This window comes from Hyperoodon ampullatus (assembly GCF_949752795.1).
Source record: "Hyperoodon ampullatus genome assembly, chromosome: 14".
Classification (NCBI taxonomy): Eukaryota; Metazoa; Chordata; class Mammalia; order Artiodactyla; family Ziphiidae; genus Hyperoodon; species Hyperoodon ampullatus.
This window is the reverse complement of record NC_136927.1, coordinates 10,372,645-10,393,299: the sequence shown is the minus strand read 5'-3', so window position 1 is coordinate 10,393,299 and position 20,655 is coordinate 10,372,645. Positions and strand designations below refer to the sequence as shown.

The 20,655-nt window shown below is 39.2% G+C and overlaps 1 protein-coding gene across 2 annotated transcripts in view; it reads left to right on the top strand.

The window, feature by feature from the left end:
- The window catches only part of BTBD3 (BTB domain containing 3), a gene marked incomplete at both ends in the record, with an annotated part of 34,533 nt that overhangs the window by 9,630 nt on the left and 4,248 nt on the right, over positions 1–20,655 (top strand). Inside the window, 2 exons of one of the 2 annotated variants that reach the window (XM_079719596.1) lie at positions 19,299–19,578; positions 20,061–20,151. In XM_079719596.1, the coding sequence (XP_079575722.1) occupies positions 19,436–19,578; positions 20,061–20,151 (234 nt within the window). Of the gene's footprint in view, positions 1–19,240; positions 19,579–20,060; positions 20,152–20,655 lie in introns of those variants that run through there. The other variant, XM_079719595.1, reaches the window with a different exon arrangement.

The window sequence follows — 20,655 nt, the reverse complement described above, 5'->3', positions numbered from 1 at the left end:
ATCCCACTTGATCATGCTGTATAATCCTTTTGATGTGTTTTTGGATTCTGTTTGCTAGTATTCTGTGGAGGATTTTTGCATGTATATTCATGAGTGATATTGGTCTGTAATTTTCTTTCTTTGTAGTATCTTTGTCTGGTTTTGTTATCAGGGTGATGGTGGCCTCATAGAATGAGTTTGGGAGTGTTCCTTCCTCTGCAACTTTTTGGAAGAGTTTGAGAAGGATTGGTGTTAGCTCTTCTCTAATTGTTTGATAGAATTCACCTGTGAAGCCATCTGATCCTGTACTTCTGTTTGTTGAAAGATTTTTAATCACAGTTTCAATTTCATTACTTGTGATTGGTCTGTTCATGTTTTTCATTTCTTCCTGCTTCAGTCTTGGAAGGTTATACCTTTGTAAGAATTTGTCCATTTCTTCCAGGTTGTCCATTTTATTGACATAAAGTTGCTTGTAGTAGTCTTCTTAGGATGCTTTGTATTTCTGCAGTGTCTGTGGTAACTTCTCCTTTTTCATTTCTAATTTTATTGATTTGAGTCCTCTCCCTCCTTTTCTTGATGGGTCTGGCTAATGGTTTATCAATTTTGTTTATCTTCTCAAAGAACCAGCTTTTAGTTTTATTGATCTTTGCTATTGGTTTCTTTGTTTCTATTTCTGCTCTGATCTTTATGGTTTCTTTCCTTCTGCTAACTTTAGGTTTTGTTTGTTCTTCTTTCTCTAGTTCCTTTAGGTGTAAGGTTAGATTGCTTGAGATGTTTGTTGTTTCTTGAGGTAGGATTGTATTGCTATAAACTTCCCTTTTAGAACTGCTTTTGCTGCATCCCATAGGTTTTGGGTTGTTGTGTTCTCATTGTCATTTGTCTCTAGGTATTTTTTGATTTCCTCTTTGATTTCTTCAGTGATCTCTTGATTATTTAGTAACACATTGTTTAGCCTCCATGTGTTTGTTTTTTACATTTTTTTCCCCTGTAGTTCATTTCTAATCTCATAACATTGTGGTCAGAAAAGTTGGTTGATATAACTTCAATTTTCTTAAACTTACTGAGGCTTGATTTGTGACCCAAGATGTGATCTATCCTGGAGAATGTTTCATGCGCACTTGAGAAGGAAGTGTAATCTGCTGTTTTTGGATGGAATGTTCTCTAAATATCAATTAAATCTAACTGGTCTGTTGTGTCATTTAAAGCTTGCGTTTCCTTATTAATTTTCTGTTTGGATGATCTGTCCATTGGTGTAAGTGAGGTGTTAAAGTACCCCACTATTATTGTGTTACTGTCAATTTCCTCTTTTTTAGCTGTTAGCAGTTGCCTTATGTATTGAGGTGCTCTTATGTTGGGTTCATATATATTTATAATTGTTATATCTTCTTCTTGGATCGATCGCTTGATCATTATGTAGTGTCCTTCCTTGTCTCTTGTAACATTTAGTATTTTAAAGTCTATTTTATCTGATATGAGTATTGCTACTCCAGTTTTCTTTTGATTTCCATTTGCATGGAATATCTTTTTCTATCCCCTAACTTTCAGTCTGTATGTATTCCTAGGTCTGAAGTGGGTCTCTTGTAGACAGCATATATATGAGTCTTGTTTTTGTATCCATTCAGGGAGCTGGTGTCTTTCGGTTGGAGCATTTAATCCATTCACGTTTAAGGTAATTATCGATGTGTATGTTCCTTTACCATTTTCTTAATTGTTTTGGGTTTGGTTTTGTAGGTCCTTTCCTTCTCTTGTGTTTCCCACTTAGAGAAGTTCCTTTAGCATTTGTTGTAGAGCTGGTTTGGTGGTGCTGAATTCTCTTAGCTTTTGCTTGTCTGTAAAGCTTTTGATTTCTCCATCGAATCTGAATGAGATCCTTGCCTGGTAGAGTAATCTTGGTTGTAGGTTCTTCCCTTTCATCACTTTAAATATGTCATGCCACTCCCTTCTGGCTTGTAGTGTTTCTTCTGAGAAATCAGCTGTTAACCTCATGAGAGTTCCCTTATATGTTGTCATTTTTCCCTTGCTGCTTTCAGTAATTTTTCTTTGTCTTTAATTTTTGTCATTTTGATTACTATGTGCCTCGGCATGTTTCTCCTTGGGTTTATCCTCTATGGGACTCTCTGTGCTTCCTGGACTTGTGTGGCTATTTCCTTTCCCATCTTAGGGAAGTTTTCGACTATAATGTCTTCAGATATCTTCCTGTGTCCTTGCTCTCTCTCTTCTTCTTCTGGGACCCCTATAATGTAAATGTTGTTGCGTTTAATGTTGTCCCAGAGGTCTCTTAGGCTGTCATCATTTCTTTCCATTCTTTTTTCTTTATTCTGTTCCACAGCAGTGAATTCTACCATTCTGTCTTCCAGGTCACTTGTCCATTCTTCTGCCTCAGTTATTCTGCTATTGATTCCTTCTAGTGTAGTTTTCATTTCAGTTATTGTATTGTTCATCTCTGTTTGTTTGCTCTTTAATTCTTCTAGGTCTTTGTTAAACATTTCTTGCATCTTCTCAATCTTTGTCTCCATTCTTTTTCCGAGGTCCTGGATCATCTTCACTATCATTATTCTGAATTCTTTTTCCAGAAGGTTGCCTATCTCCACTTCATTTAGTTGTTTTTCTGGGGTTTTATCTTGTTCCTTCATCTGGTACATAGCCCTCTGCCTTTTCATCTTGTCTGTCTTTCTGTGAATGTGGTTTGTGTTCCACAGGCTGCGGGATTGTAGTTCTTCTTGTTTCTGCCCTTTCTGTATTTCTGCTTTGTTAATGTGACGATTCATTCTTTAAGACTTACCATTGCTACAGTTTATTTTATTTTGAACTCGAAACAGTCAGTACTGTTGGCCAAGACTGAATGGAAAGCATTGACCTGCCTCTCTGCTGCTGAATTGCACAATATCCCTTAGTTTACGTTGTTAATGGATAGCCCCGTTGGAAAACACACCTTGTTTTTTATAGTTCTACTGCTGGGCTGAGGACCTGTGTAAGTATTTGTTTTCATTGTGAAGGTTTTTCTTTTTAATTGCCACCTTTACTTGTATTATCCAGTTTTTTGGAAGTGGTGATCTTGCCTACTCAGCACCAGCAAACACACGTACTCTGTAGTGAGGGACTGAGTTTGGCCTTCAGGCATTACACTGTAGGTCTCTGGAAAGACAGGGCTCACATCTCGACCGCCACCTATTTTCTTACCTTTGTTCATGGGACGTGTAGTGGCAAGTCCAGTGTAATAGTCAAACTGCATTTAGATGTGTTTTGGGGGGCTTACTGGGGAATCACCTACATTCCTAGGAAGTCTAGAAAATGATAAAATTCTTAACTAGAGTTCAGCAGGCCTCTCTTCTTAAAATAATCTTACTGTCAACATTAACAATGTGAGAAGGGGCCCAGAAGCACCTCCCGCCCCAGATGCAGGTTCAGATTCGAAACCCGCTGTTCTAGCTGTTGCTTCCTCTTTTGCATAGCCCTTCCCCCCACCCCCATGTAAGACATCCACTCAGGCAGGAGTGCATCCCAGAGTGCTCCCTCCCTGTTCCTGGTTTCTTTCCTCACCCCTCCTATAGCCTCAGGAGATGAGGTGAGTAGGAGCTAGAAGCTGGCCCGGCTGCTGGAACGGGAAGGGTAGTCACTCCCACTCCCTGCCAGTCTCTCTGCAGACTCCCCACCCCTGCCCCGAAGGATTTCAGCACTTATTTCAGTAAATGCTGTAGAATATCTTTATAGGAGTTAATAGATTTTCTAGTTAGTTTAACACTATTCAACAGGTATTTCTTTGGGCCTTATGGGATCAGCCCATGCTTACCTGAAAATCTGGGTTACTTTATTATCTACTTTCTCCTGTCACTGCCATGAAAGACTCCTCGAAATGCCAAAATCAGTCCTGAACTCTGGGCTAGCATACAGCTCCCGACACATTCTCAAAATCGTCACCAGCCAGTGTTGTGCTCAACCAGGTGGGTGTTTGTTAGGGATGTCGCTACCTAATTCGGTATTTCGGTTGGGTTATAGGAAAATCAGATGCTTGAGGTCAGATCAACCAGTATTTTGATTTTACAGTCTTTCTATAATAATATATAATTACTGAATGTAAGGTAACTAGGAGGATCACAATCCTACTAACATGCACAACCTCTAAAATCGTTTCAAGAATGAAGCTGAGGAAGCGTTTGAACACCAGCTTTTTAAGAAAAGGCAATCTTTAGGGCTTCCCTGGTGGCGCAGTGGTTAAGAATCCACCTGCCAATGCAGGGGACACAGATTTGAGCCCTGGTCTGGGAAGATCCCACAAGCCACGGAGCAGCTAAGCCCTTGTGCCACAACTACTGAGCCTGTGCTCTAGAACCTGCAAGCCACAACTGCTGAGCCCACGTGCCACAACTACCGAAGCCCGCATGCCTAGAGCCCATGCTCCGCAACAAGAGAATCTACCAAAATGAGAAGCCTGCACACTGCAACAAAGAGGAGGCCCCACTCGCCGCAACTAGAGAAAGCCTGCACGCAACAACAAAGATCCAACACAGACAAAAATAAATAAGTTTAAAAAAAAATTGTTTAAGCAATTTTTAAATGAAAAGTCACTACTGTATTTCCTTTGTCTGGACTTCTTCAAAGTCCTAACCTAAACTTTATTTCCAACACACTGTTGTCAATTAATTATAGAGGAATATTTTGATATTACATAATATCAAATACTGTACTATATAGAAATAGTATATAGGAAGATATTAAAATGGTGTGTTGGAGGGGGAGGCAGTTTCTATCTAATGTGTGTCTCTAAATGAAGGAAACAAGTGAACAACAAATTCTCTTAAATGTTGACATCTGTGCTTACCTTGCAGCAGTTGCTACTTCTCATTTTCCTATAGCAGAGAGCAAACTATCAGAGAGATAAACTTGCTTCTTTCTTGCTGGTTTATATGAAGCTAGAGACAGTTGTCTACTCAAAGTTCATTTAAATTTTTCTCTTAAGATCTTCAAAGAAGGTGTCAATTGATATATCTTGTACCTTGTATTTGAATTTTCTGAGGTTGGGGTAAAGCTAAGGTGCCAAACAATGTAATAGAACAAATGGAATATTAGCTCTTTGACTGCTGTTAATTTTTTTTAAGTTTTCTTTTTAATTAATTTGTTTATTTTTGGTTGCGTTGGGTCTTTGTTACTATGTGCAGGCTTTCTCTGGTTGCAGCGAGCGGGGGCTACTCTTCATTGCGGTGCACGGGCTTCTCATTGCAGTGGCTTCTCCTGTTGCGGAGCATGGGCTCTAGGCACACGGGCTTCAGTAGTTGTGGCACGTGGGCTCAGTAGTTGTGGCGCACAGGCTTTAGAGCGCAGTCTCAGTAGTTGTGGTACATGGGCTTAGTTGCTCCATGGCATGTGGGATCTTCCTGGACCAGGGCTCGAACCTGTATGGCCCTGCATTGGCCGGTGGATTTGTAACCACTTGTGCCACCAGGGAAGCCCCAACTGCTGTTAATTTTTTGTGTCAGAGATTATCATTTTCTCATGTCCTCCATTCTGTCTACCTAATGTGCAAAAAAATGGTTGAGAATTATGCTCTGAGAATTAATTATTATTTTCTAGTAGAGTAGAACCAAAAAGCAGGTATGTGTAAAAACCTGGCCCTGATCACTTACAGTTTTTTTTTTTTTTAAAGGATCTTCTTTGAAAACCTGTAGTAGCTTACCACAATCATACTTACAATAAAATCCAAACTCCTTATGATGCCAGGTGAGGCATCGGTGGTTCCTATACTTTTTGACCTCAGGACTCTTATACTCTTGAATATTTTAAGAAACCCAAAGAGCTTTTGTTTATAGGGGTTATCTCTATTAATATTTACTGGAATAGAAGTGAAAACAAAGAAAAAAATTTAATATTCACTTATTTGTTTAAAAAATAAGTGTTTTGATTGAAGCTTATGAAGAAAATCTGGCCTCACACAGATATATAGCTGGAAAAGGAAGGAGTATTTTAATAGTCTTTTCAGATAATGGTGGATATTCTATGATAACCTCAGCAAAACTTGAATGGTAATTTCTTAAAGGTTGATTGCTATGTGGAATCTAAAACCATCAGTGAACTTTTTGTATTCCTGTTATACTAAAATCCATTGATCTGTCTTGTACTTTGAATGGACCTTTTACCAACATGCATGATTCTGTAATGTAATAGCATTGTTATTAGAAAACATTGGTTCACTGAGTTATGCAGATCTTTAAAATGTTGACATGTTTCACTATACAATATAAAAAATTACATTTACCTGATGTCACCAGTGTTAATCAGAAACAGTCTTTAAGAAGTCTTTACCATTCTTGGGAAGCTATCAAGCTCATGGTGGCATAATCAAGATTTCCAAAATTCTAACTTTTGCTTTTTCATCGGCAATAAATAGTTAGTTTTCCTTGAAGTAACAGGCTCATTTCATTCATTTTTGAGAAAATGTCTGCTAAATACCTAAGTGTGAATAAGCATACTTTGCATATTTTCTCAAGTGCAGTGGTGTTCCGTGAAAAAAATGGCTGGTTCAGCTCTCACACAAGCAGTTGCACAAGTATTTTTTTCTCAAGGCAACCGTTCTATTTCAGTTTCACCAGAAATGCTTTAAGCATACTTCCCATTTCACCACATAGAATATTAAGAAAATGTATACTCAAGGGCTGAGATTTAATAAAATCAACAGTTTTTACTACTGAATCTCATAGAGATTCCCCAATGAAATAATACATGCATTATGGCAAAGGAATGCACAGTAGCTAATCTATTCACACAAGCTGTTTCATCACTGTTCCTAAATCCCCCAGCCCCCGCCACGCCCACCCCAGGTGTGGGTGGAGAGGCATAGGGAAGGCAAGGCCACTTGACAGGTCCTTCAGTGCTGTTCACTTTGGCTGCTTAGGGCCCACTGGAGTGACTGTCCAGGCTTAGGAACCAGCAGCTTCAATTGTGGAAAGGCAAGAGTCACAGAGCCTGACTGTGGACCAGTCCTTATCTGTTTACGGCTCCCTTTTCTGTTGGGAGCAGATGGCTTCTCCTGTGATGGCTTTTGGTGATGTGTCACCACTGCCAGATGTCACAGAGAGGTTTCAGAGGGCCTCAACCACTGCATCTATTTCAAGTACCTTCTGAACCAGTGCAGTTCAAACTGCTTAAAATACTTAACACAGTAAGACACACACACTTTAACCAACAGGTGCAAAACAGTGTGTTTACTTCATCCTACCTTCCAAACAATGTGCTTTTATAACCAGTTGAACTCGTTATTTAGAAATTCAAGCTATATTTTTTGCCAACATACAATTCAAGCCATTACCTTTTAACAATTTGTTTACATTATCAACCCTACTAATGATTTTAAAAATCATTGCTGCTGGTAAGTTTCCTTTCATAAACACACCAACCCAGCAAGAGACTTTGCAGCCATGGCTAGGGTATTCAGCTCCTCCACTATTGATATGACCATTTCCATTTATGCTTACTCCAATAACGTAAGATGATATATAGACCGAAGTTGAGATTTTTTTATTTTGGGGGAAGAAAAATAAAACGTGATTACTTAACACTGCAGTTTTTCTTAGTAAAGTGTTTCACCGAGACAGACACTTGCTAAGAAGTGCGTTTTTCTGCTTGTGCTTGTGCTCTGCAGTAATCTGAAATGTGACATTGCCCGTCTCTAGCAGTGTGGTTTGTTTGCAGGGTAGGGGTGAGTTTGTAGACTATTCATATACTCAGTCCTGAACACACAAGCCTGTTTTATTACTTTGTTTGAAGATTGGGTGTGTCTAATGTAGTAGAAATTCTTGCATTCAGCGTTAAGTACAGGCGAAACACGTTTCAAAGCCACATATAAAAGTCTTCTTAATTATCCATTTTTTAAGATTATTCATATGACTGCTTTCCTCCTTTCAAGTGAATTGCTGAGAATTTATTATCCTTTCTAGTTCATTAAATCACTAAAATTCGCTACTGGTGCTATAAATAAATACGCCAGGCCATGAATTGAGACCAGTTGATAAAGACAGCTTTGTCCTGGGTAACTGAGTCTTGATCCTCATTAGCCCATACTTCTCTCTGACTATGTGAATATCTGTCTTACATTAAATTTTAGACTCTAATGAAGCGAAACCTTGCTCTGAGCACATATGGGGCTTGCTTTAAATTGTGCTTCAGTATTTTCAGTTGGACTAGATGCTAGATGGATGCAATGTTATAAAACCACATTTGTGCTTAGACATGTTCGGGAAGCCTCAGGACACAGTTCACAGATGTCTCAGTTCTTTGCCACCGTACCTCGTGTAAACCTGCATCTCGGACAGCTGGAAACTTGACAGCCCTCAGTTTCAGACCATGTTAGCCCAGGACCAGTTGCACTCCACAATGCAGTCTAAGGTTCTAGATGGATTTATAAGTGCTGGACTTGATCGTTCCTGTTACAGAATGATTGTAAGCCAGGTGTGAGTGTGGTGCTTTTATCTCTTGTTGGGAGGCATGGAGATGAGGCCCTTGGAGAACTCACCTAGTCAGACCACGTAAGGCAGGATGAAATGTGAGGAAGTGCGGCGTGGAGAGGCTGGGAAACCTTCCTTGTTGAGGTGTCTGTGGACTGCATTGTGAAGGATGGGTAGGCTTCCGACAGGTGGGCTGTAAGGAGGAGAGGGCAGGGAGGATGGCGGGAAGCAGTGGGCTCGTTTCAGTTCAGGAATAGTTTTGTTTGCAAAGTGAGTGAATGAGGAGTACAAGTCACAGGGCCTGGAGTCAGGTCATGGAGATCCAGAATGCACTAAAAACTGTGTGGCTTCCTCTCGCTGAGAAAGGTGAGACAGAATTTCTTCTTTTTTTTTCTGGAGAGATGCTTGTTCTGCACTCCTAGCATGCTGAAGCAGCAGGTGAGACCATCCTCCTTTCACATGGTAACCTCTTTAGGAAGAGCAGCACAGAGTAGTTGGTTAAGACTTGGCCACATGCTGGGACTTGCCTGGTGGCACAGTGGTTAAGAATCTGCCTGCCAATGCAGGAGACACGAGTTCGAGCCCTGGCCTGGGAAGATCCCAAATGCCTCGGAGCAACCTCCGAGCAACTAAGCCCATGCGCCACAACTACTGAGCCTGCACTCTAGAGCGCGAGCCACAACTACCGAAACCCGCACTCCTAGAGCCCGTGCTCCGCAACAAGAGAAGCCACCACAATGAGAAGCCCATGCACTGCAACGAAGAGTAGCCCCTGCTCGCCACAACTAGAGAAAGCCTGCGTACAGCAATGAAGACCTGACGCAGCCAAAAATAAATGAATTCATTAACTAATTAATTAATTTAAAAAACTTGGCCACGTGCCACTTAATAAATACCCCTTTTCATTTCCTTTTTATGCCATATTTTAAATTTTATGAGAGAGTATTACATTAAACAAATACTGACATCAACTAGGTCTCCTGTACTGAATTCTCAGTGGATCATGGCATCCCTATAGCTGGCTAGTAAAATGCTTATGCAGAGACCTGACTCCTGTAAATTTTGATCACCCTTTTCAGAGACTGTCAACTCATCGTTGGTTTGGTTCCAGTCATCATGCATACCGTGGATCTTGTATGAGTCTGTGCAGTTCTTGACTGTGGTAAAACCATTGCTTCTCTGAGTGTTACTTAAAAAATTCGGAGCACTAATAGTTGAGTGGCCACTTTTCGAAGATATATTTTTGACTCGAATGCTTTTAATCTGGTCATTTTACTTAGGTACACATGTAAATACTGTCTACCTGTTGTTGTGTGATGCAGAGATTGGGGAAACCCAAATTTGAGAACATATTTTCACAAATAGTCTTGACTTTCTAAATGAAACTTACTTGAGCATTATTTTATGAGCAACTAAATTTTATACTATACCTCCGGGCAGTTGTACTGACCTACTTCTATAGTAGCTCTTAATTAAAAAACAACAACAACAACAAAAAACTTGCTAAATATATTATTAGAATTGAATTTTTGTTTAAAGTACCTCATTTGCTTAGTTCTGACACATGCAATGAAACTATGTATAGAAACCCCTCAACTTTTATTCTGATTAGAACAGCATGAGAGATAGAAGCAACAAGGGGTACTTTATTGGTGCCAAGTAATTATTTCCTGCAGCAAATGGTGGTCGTCTCTGAATGTTACTTGGTGTTGATATAGTTAAGGTTATGCCAACATTTACAGTACAGTGTGCCTTCATATTGTGTCCTTCACAGCAGTCATGGGGAATTGTAGACTTTAAAGCTAATTAAAAGTAGCGTAAAACATATTTTTTTATTTGGACTTAGAACAGATTTTACTTTGAGTTTTTGCCAGAAGCTGGTTTCTGTAATAACCCTCCATCACAGGCTTCTAATTCTACTTGGATTTTTTGTTAGAACGTGTTTTTGTGACTCAGTTTAGAAATGTATGTGTTTTTTTCATTTTCATTTGGTGGTCTCTACTCTAGAAAGGATTATTAAAAATTGAGTTTGAAGATGCCTGGTAATTTCAGATGTGTTTGTGTTTTCCTGTAGCACAATTTCTCTCAGTATAGCAGATCTCTTATTTTTAGATCTTGTATTGTTTGCTTAAAATAACTATATTTCATTCTAGTCACATACATTGTAAAAATGAAGGAAGGCGTTTCATTAAATAGTAATTAACTGAGGCTCTTGTGGATACGTGTATGGTGATAGTCAAAACACAAAATTGGTAACTTGTCTTTTCTATGTGACTTTGCTAAAATAGGAAATGAAAGGTTTTTGGTTTTTGTTTTTTTCTCGCCTTGCCTTTAACAAAACTATCCTACTGATTTTACAGTGATAAAAATTTTTAATGTAAGATTATGTATATCATTCCTTCAGGTGTTTTGTGGGGGCTGTACTATGTTGAGGGAGAGGAGAGCAGTGCTCATTTCTAAGTGCCCCTGAGTGACTGAGGGCAAATGCAGTGAAGTGACTTGTGTTTGGGAATCTTGTTTTATCTTGCAGAGCTTTTTCACTAAGTTGTAGATGTTGGGGAAATTGGTTTGTTACATCTACCCTGTTAATAAACAGGACTGATATAGCATGGTTTGAAGGTTGTCAGGATTTTTTCTTCCTGTTCCATGTGCTCATTGGAAAAGTGTGACTTTATCAAATAAAGCCAGACATTCTTTGGTTAAGTACATAAGTGAAGAGGGCCTTTGGATTTTAATGATCTGAGTGTAGAGATGATTTTGGTTATTATCTTCCTAATATCAGAAAAAAATATACTAGGCAAAGTAAAAAATACCTATTAAAAATATTTTTTATTTGACTAAAATATATTTTCCTCCTTTGTCAACTAAAGCCAGCAGCCGACCTGGAAAAAGCCGTAGCTGTGGTCAGGCAAAGTCGTTCTTTCCAGAATTTCCAATATGTTTAATGTCCCCTGTTGGGTCAGAACAGCCCCCCCTTGGGCCTTCTCAGAAGAGACCTTCTGAGGCCTGGTTTTACTTTTCTTTGGATAAATTGTTTTCAAGTACCTAGGAGAAAGTCATACATAAAATGGGATCATTGTAATATGATAATAGTATTTCTCCCTCTTAAAACTAATATTTTAATATTGATTCTGTTTGTTTGAAAATTATTAATAATTTCAAAGGAGTCATTTAGCTCCAGGTTTAACCTATATATCACATTATTGTAGGTTAATAAATCTTTGATTGATTGATTGATAAAATATCTTTAGCAAATATTACCCAGAGAGTTAATAGGCTTCTATTAAGGAGATTTAAGTACATGTATAGTTGTGTGCCTTGAGAGTTTAGTAGAAATGCGTTGTATTAATGCTGAAACTCTTACCAGTCCTGGCAATGGAAATTCTCATTTTGGAATTTCCATGTAGACTTTTTACCATATCATCGGTTGTCATGGTAGCAGTCTCAATTGAGAATTGTGATTATATACTTTATCGAATGACTAGTTGATGAAAGCTCAATTATTCTAATGTAGTTCAGCCAGAATTCTGAGCCGGCATCTTGCCTGGTTAGGGGAATAATTAACCAACCTAAAGAAGAGAGCCCTTTTTTTCTGTTGAATTATATATATTTTACCTTATTTCACTGATTGTAAGGTACCATCAGTTGTAAGGTATGCCTTTATTTTATATACCAACAAGAAAGGGGAGGAGCCTGAATTTATACTCATAAAATGCCATCAATTATAAGATTCAGCCCAATTTCAGAGATGTTCAAATGTTGCAGTGGGGGAGAAAAAGGAATCTTATAACCAATAAAATGTGGCACATGTCTGTATATACATACATAGAGTTTTAGTTGGGTTTTGGTTATAATCATAATATTAAAATATAAAGAAAATTATATTAAATAAATCATTATTTTTGCCAAACATTATACAGATTCTTTAATTCTAGAAATCTAGAATTGGAAACGATAAGAGATACTGTGTAGTCAACAACTTTCACACACAAGGAAACTTAACATGAGATGACTCAGAGTATATAAAAATTAGCAATTGATTATCTTGTTTACTAAAGGATCTTAAACTTTACAAAAGAATTTATAGTATTTTTTTAAATACTTATCATTAGAGTATCTCATATGATATATTTTATATGTTCCTCTCAAGATCACCTCATTTAACATATGATAGAGAATGATATGGCATTTAGCTGAGTTGTTTAATAGTCCAAACAAGGTACCCATAGACATAGCTATAATCATCAAATACCATGTTAACTGCTACATGAAATTTTAAAAGAATCGTTGTTCCTGCCTTCAAAGAATTCTACCTTTGGGCATTTTTTCCAAATGTAATGTACCATTTTAAGGTTAACTGGAACTTTCTGTGGTGAATAGGAAATGACTTAGTGAAACAGCCCATGAGCCTCATCCCTCCAGCCACACAGAGGCATGCCTTGCCCAAGTGTTCTTCTTAGTTATCATCACCCTTGGTGCTAGAATTCAAATTGGATCATTGTTGAGAGACCAAATTGAGTTGCTAATGTAGACATTGCTGGGTGGCTCTGGACTACTTGCCGCTTTGGGCTCCCTCAGGAGGTGGGTACAGCTGGGTATCCACCAACAGGTGGTCTCGAAGTCCAGTGGACACCCAGCCTGGAGTGTGGGTTCCAGGTGCACAGTTGGGCATTGTGTGGGACCTGATCACAGTGCACGACACAGATCTTGATCATTGAACCTCACCTGCAAAATCTGGACAAGAGCCCCAGCAAACTGGAGCCTGCTTGGTGGCGCTGGAGCAAGCCTGCAGATGGATGAAATGTCAGTAGCTGTAAGCCAGGAAGATTAGGAGGGCAGGGAGCCAGATGAATCTTTGGGGTTTTGTGTTTTGGAAAATTGTATCACAAATATTTCCTGCTTTGGATACAATTATTACTAATAGTGGAAATGTACCTTTGCAGAGTGTTTTCAACTTTTATCAAAGTGCTTTCACAAACATGTAATCTTGCCTTCAGGAGAAAGCTGAAAGGGATGAGCTAGGTAGAATCACCCCATTTGGCAGATGAGTAGAATGAGGTTTACAGATTCTAAGTAACTAACGCTAAGTTCACTAGTTATTGGCTCTTTTTTCCCCACTATACGGTGCTGCCAATGCTTGACTGTATTTATTTCCAAATTTAGCATGCATATAGTCTGTTTTCCAGCAACTGTTGCTATCTTTAGGGATTGCCACCATTTTGTCACTTATGTTTTATACCTCCCAAATCACAAACATAACTTTTGCTCAGTACTGAAGAGAAAGATAAGCAAAACCAAAACACTGTTCCATCATAATTGATCAGGTTATATTACTCTCCTCTGTTAGGTTCTGGAGGTGTTCACCCTGTAGCTGTTTAGGTGTCTTGTAGTAAACCAAATACAAGTCCAGACAAGGAGTGCAAGGTTAGTTAGAGCAAGTTAAACGAGAGATGCCAGTGTTGTTAGTTGTTGACATCGCATTTGTTGGTGTTAACCATGCATGGCTGGTTTTCTAATTTTCATTTTACTGGAGAGCTTCTTCTGTTTTTGAGCGGATTCCTCATGGCTGCTGCGCTCCTGTTTTCCTTCCTGTTACAGTTCCTCTCCATTTCTTCCCAGAAAGTGTCCTTCTCCCATTCTTCTAGCAGTTGCTTCCTGCAGGGTACAGAGTATGTATATGTTCATGGTTTTCATATCTGTAAATTCGGACATGTGTTTTTCTTTTAAAGTAGATTAGAAATATGAAGATAAAGCATTACATAAGATTGTGGGGTAATTACTGTGGGTGAAAATTAGAGCGAGTGGAACAGACACAATTAAGCAAGCAGTCAGGAAATCTGCGCTCTGGTCTGGACATTGCCCCACAACCTAACTGTGGACTTTTCACAAATCCCATAATCTTCTGGACCCCTAGTTACCTTATCTGTGGGACAGAGTTGCATTAAATGATTTCTGTAGTCCCTTTTAGTTCCAAACCTTACTCAAGTCCCCAAACTGAATAAACAAGATTCTATAATACCAAATAAAGACCGGATGTCTGGCAAACCTTCCAGTGGTGAAGAGGATGATCTAAGTGAGCTTAATTCTGTTCATAATTTTATTATTATCGGGAATTGAATGGGAAGAGATAAAGGTGATTGAACTTTCCGGCAGTTATAAAATTATCTGAAATCCACTGCTATTAGCTAACCTTTTAAGCTTGGTTCCTAATCTTGCTCACCATTGCATGCCCGATACCTAATACACTTCATGATCAGCATGTTTGTATTTTGAGAATACTTTCATAAAAGATTGATGGGCTTCTTGACTTCACCTATTTATTTACTTTATTAGGGCAAATTAACCATGTCTCATAACAGCTTTAAAATTCAGGACGTGTAGGAACAAGTGGTATGCTAGTCAGAAAGAAATTCTAGACATGAAATTTGACAGTAGATACCAGGCTGGTATTCTTTATTCTTCAACCCAGTGGGTGATGTTTATGGGTTACAGATTCAATAGATGGTATTTTAAATATTTATATTTAATTTCAAGGGGGGGAAGAAGACATAATTTGTGTTTAATGAGATAGAGTATAGAAATGAAAGCAGAAAATAAAATGATACGATGAATATTTTGACTATTCAAATTAATCTGCGATTTCCATAACATTTTATTATGTTCTGCATCATGAATTACTCTGAAAGACAGATACGGCTTCTCTTTCCAGAAAAATAAATGCAAACTCCCAATTTTGCATGTGATTTGAGGGGTTTGTTTCATGGGCTCCATTAAGTTGATGCAGCCTTGCCTTCTTCCTTGTCTGGTGGCCCCTAGTCCAAATTCCTGATAGGAAAGAACCCTGGGATATTAAGCCTTAAAAGTCCTTGGAAATAATCTAGACCAGTGTTACTTAAACTGTGGTCATGAAATCAATGGACTGTATCAAAACCAACATTAAAAAGAAAAGAATAAAACAAAATATCAGAGTGTTTCATAACATGCTAAGCATAAGTTTTGTTTTGTGACCTTGCTTCCATCTGTATGTAGATATATGTGTTTATGTGTGTTAGTACCGGGTCTGAATACAAAATGGATTTCTTACTGTGGATTGAGGGCAAAGTTTGAGAAACACTCATCAATTCTGGATGAACCTCTTCATTGTGTAGGCGCTTTAAAGGCTAAATGATGTGTTCTGACACTCTCCCTCCCTCCCCCTCCCAACACACACACAGCTCTTTAATTTTTAGTGGCTGAGCCAGGACTGAACTAGACTATTTGAGTGCTAATTGTGCTGTACCACAGTGCTAATTTTTTGAAATAGAATTTGAAGTAGATTATTTTTAAATATTAGGTGGTTCATCTGTTTCACACTTGGCATTTTTTAATCCTTTATTTTTCCCACTAATTGTCTCTGTCTCTGCCCTTTAAAATAATATGGGCTTGAGCTTCTTTTCCTGAAAATTGAAAAATATTTGGGGACCTCTCAGTTGGCTGTCTACACATCTGAATCATAGAATTTGACACTTAGGGGCTGATCAGAATTTCAGAACAAGACATGAAGGTTCAAAATTAAATTATTTTGAATTATTTGTCCATTCACTTGAATGTGAAACGTGGTTCCAGAATGTTGATACGGGAACATTGGGAAGACCTTGTAACATTCCCTTAGTCATGTGTATGAGGTTTTTCTCAAACTTGAATGTCATATAGATTACTTGGAGAGATTCTGATGCAGAGTCTGGCTGAGGTCATGGGTTCTAACAGGCTCCCAGGAGGTGCTGCTGCTGCTCCTTCGACCACACATGCAGTAGCAGGGACCTTATATTAACTGCCTTATTATCGTGGTAAGAAAAGGTGGCTCTCAGTAAGCTTTTCATTGTCTTGATTTTATTCACATTTTCATGCCTTTCCATATTGGCTACAAAAATTAAAATATCTTTCTTGTTTTTTAAAAAACCGGATTATTTTTTGTAGTTAAAAACATGTCTTTAGGGCTTCTCTGGTGGTGCAGTGGTTGAGAGTCCGCCTGCCGATGCAGGGGACGCGGGTTCATGCCCCGGTCCAGGAGGATCCCACATGCCGCGGAGAGGCTGGGCCCGTGAGCCATGGCCGCTGAGCCTGCGCGTCCGGAGCCTGTGCTCCGCAACGGAAGAGGCCACAACAGTGAGAGGCCCGCGTACCGCAAAAATAAAAAAAAACAAACATGTCTTTAAAACAGCCGTGCTCATCGGTCCCCACATCCGTGAATAAGGACAAGGCCCCTCTTTGCAGCACTGTTCTAGGTGATTCCAGTTTAATTCATATTTCCAAGCTTCTACACAAAACTTAATTTTCTAAATAACTGAAACTTAATTTTATAAAGAACATTTTCTAAAATATTATATAATTTTCTTTCTTAAACTATTATGTGCACTTTTTCCTTTATTCTAGCGGTATAAGAGTAGTGTTTTTTGGAGGCTTCTGGTGAAGGGTGTTGAACTATATGCAAAATGAATAAAAACCACAAAACTTCTAAGTTCTGTGTCTGTCTTTTATGCTTTTTGTCTGTTTTGTCTTTCCAGCTGCTGGTAAGTCTGTCTCAAAACCCTTCATTTCCCTTCCATTCTAATTGATTACTTCTGACCTGAAGGAGCCAGCTACTAGGTTTGTTAGAAGTGCACGGGGAATTAATCCCAGTCAAAAGGAGCTCCCTGTCCTGGGGACTTTCCTAGGATGGTGATGGTCAGGAAGTTCAGTAGCACTTGAGCAGGAGAGAAATCCTTTGGTTTTAATCATATTCTGAAAAGTTAGCTCTAATAGGAACTCACTTGTTTCCTCTTTGTGCCTTTCTCCATGTGTTTCTTTCTCTCTCTCTCTGTTTCTCTCTCTCTCTCTCTCTCTCTCTCACACACACACACACACACAGTGTGGTGAAGTGTGTTTGCAGGCAGTTGGAAGTGTGTGTGTGTGTGTGTGTGTGTGTGTGTGTGTGTGTTAGCCCTATGACTGAGAATACGGTACTTGTAGTAAATAAGTGGCACTTCAGGGTTTGTACGAAATGGAGGTGAACAACCTGTGCTAAAGACCATGGTTCTCTTTGCACACAGTCTGTCCTGCAGTGGCTTTGTAAACAGGTTTAAGAATAATAATGATGACAGTAAAGAGGATATTCCTTGGTTCAGTTTAGTGATTCCGGGTCCCAGGGATTTAAAGTCTGTTTTTAGCTGTGTTATCTTTAGTAGATTGCCGGTTATAACAGCAACCAAAGCTCCCATTTGTTGGGCCCTCGCTCTCAGGAACTCATTATCCAGATGGATGTGGTGCAGCGAGCAGGGCTGTGGTCATGCAGGTGCATCAGGTGGGGGCAGCACATGGCTGCCGCCTTTCAAACCAGTAGGAGCGATAGTGCTTCATTCTCCTCATTAGGCCCCCCTAGAAATGCATGCGCATGTGTGGAACCTGCAGCAGGTGTTTTGGCTTTTCCTTACTCAGCAAAGCTGGAAACGTTGGAGGATTCACATCTATAAAAACCATGTAGTAGTTAGTACCGTTCTGATTCAAAGCCGAGAGAACCTGTTTGCATCTTAACTGTGCAGCATTGGAACATGTATCATTTTGGGTAGCCTTATTATTGGTTTCGTGTTAGAATTTGTGAATTACATTCTTTAAAACTGTGACGAGGCTAAATGTAACCATAACATTTAGGTTGGATTTTTTGGAAGTCCTGAACAGGGCCCCATTTCACATATTTTTAGTGAATTACAACCTTTAAACACTGATTACCAGATTTGTCTCACTTGAATCTTATTTTTACATCCAGGATATGTCTTATGTTTCAGTGCAGCTAAACCTACTGGTATCATTTTAGTCTAATTAACAGTATTTTGTGATCTGGGACTCCTGTCAAAGATCGTTATAGGAGCTAGAAAACACTGGGGGGGTAAAATGAACACATGACCTCATCTCTTATTTGTACTAGACTATAACTTGCATTCAAAGAGACTAAAAAAGGAAAAAGAAAAATTTCATTCCTTCCCATTAAGCTGTAATAAATGTGTTTAATATGGTTTTGCTATTAATAATCCCTTTTAGCTGGTAGAATGGAAGATTTTGTTTGAAGTACTAGAATGCTGCCGGGATAAAGATTTTACTAGAAACAGAGTAGATATCAGTCCCTGCTTGTTTAACTGGGGGAATAAAAATGCACATCTACTGAAGAAAAATCTGTGGACATAAACTCTTCTCTTCCTGTTTTCAAATATATCTCATAGGTTGTTTATCTTATTTAAATGTACAATAATATAGTAGCCAAGAGAATGCAACTGCTGTTCCTTTAATATCAGAACTATGCACACTACAATAGGTGTCACTGTTTTGCTTGGTCCAATCATGACTGGTGACTTCAGCTATTGGCTCCGAGCACTGGCTGTCTGACTCCATCTGCAGGGCTGTAATACCTACTCTCCTCCGATCCATTCACCACACAACTTCAGCCGGCCGAACAGACTCACGCGGCTCCAGCACATCTTGCTAACCTAATTCAGAAAACAAGCGCTACGGCTCTCTGCCTGTCACCTTCGCGCAGTGTAGCATTTTCAGGTGATCTAGGAAACTGGGTTATTTTTATGAGCAAATAAGAGAAACAGGAATCATGATGGGGATGTATTTAACAGACCCAGTACTGGATAAAACTTAAAACCAGTTTCTAATTCAACATAGTAAAAAGGTCACCTTGCTCGGCTGAGAAAAGAAGCAAAATATCAGCTTGCTGGTTTCTGTTCTCATCTTAGCTCGTGCTAGCCTCTTTTCCTTGATGCTCACACCGATTTGGAATATCTGGCTCTAAAGAGAGACCTACTGTACTCATGGTAGATGACAAGGAAAAGAACATGAAATGTCTCACCTTCTTCTTGATGCTTCCAGAGACGGTAAAGAACAGGTCCAAGAAAAGCTCGAAGAAAACAAATCCCAGCAGTAGCAGCAGCAGCAGTAGCAGCAGCAGCAAGTTGCCTCCAGTTTGTTATGAAATAATTACCTTGAAGACTAAAAAGAAGAAGAAGATGGCTGCTGATATATTCCCCCGAAAAAAACCAGCCAACTCCAGCAGCACCACTGTCCAGCAGTACCACCAGCAGAATCTCAGTAACAACAACCTTATTCCGGCCCCGAATTGGCAGGGTCTTTATCCCACCATTAGAGAGAGGTAAGTGCCGGGCCAGCATATTTACTTTAAAAGTTTTCCTGTGTTGGAAGTTTCTGCTTTTGCACAACGTGTAATGTATTTTAACATAAATCTGTGTTTCCTCTTTTCCCAGAAGCTTTATTGGTAATGGAAAACTGCCTTGTATCTTTTCCAGAATAGTACAGCTGTTTTCCTCTTAGATAAAAATGTTTTTGTAAGCTGTAACATTTAGGTGACAGGGTTGTGTCTGTGGGTTATAGAAGATAGAAACCTTTTATTTGTCCTTAAGTCTAAAGAAAAGTTTGGATAACTTTTTTTTAAAACTTCAGTTACTTCCATGTGTTTGCAGTGATTACAAATGCAGTTGTATAGTTGGAACCTTTATTTGTAGCTTTACCCTGAAGTTATTAAACCGTTGTTTAGCTTGTGAATCTTTTGTGGGTTTGTATGTTGGGGAGGGGGTGTTAAAACGCTGTGAATTAATGAATTGCCTCTGTTTACAGAAATGCAGTGATGTTCAATAATGATTTGATGGCAGATGTACATTTTGTGGTTGGGCCACCAGGTGGGACTCAGCGGTTGCCAGGACACAAAGTAAGCAACAGATGCATTACTCGTTTAGTACTGAGATTTACAAAGAGGGACCCTCTCCGTGAGCCTGGAACTGGGGGTGGGCAGCTTGCCAATGGCAGGCAGTGCGTGTTTCACCCGATCACAGAGAAAGCGCAGCGTCTCCAGAGGGCCTTGGCCACGCTTAATTTTTTTCTTTGTTTCCTTCTACCCTGCTTTATGTCTCACACAAAAACATGCCCTCTTAACTCTACAGTCATGGGAAGTTGTTGTGATAGGTTAGGAAAGTCATACGTTTACCCTTCTCCTAGAAATCTGTTAGATAAGCTTTTATTTTATTTATTTTATAATGAGGGAACTTGAGCATCAGTCTGTTAAAGCCTTGATAATTAGCAGCATAGAGACTGGTTTGTGTGAACTTCTGTCTTTTGCTTTCATGGCCAGATCCACTGTACCTTGGCTTTGTCAGTAGAGCAGGTGTTAGGTGCTCTGTGTCCACTAAAGCTGATTGCTTAGAGTTGTTTTTCT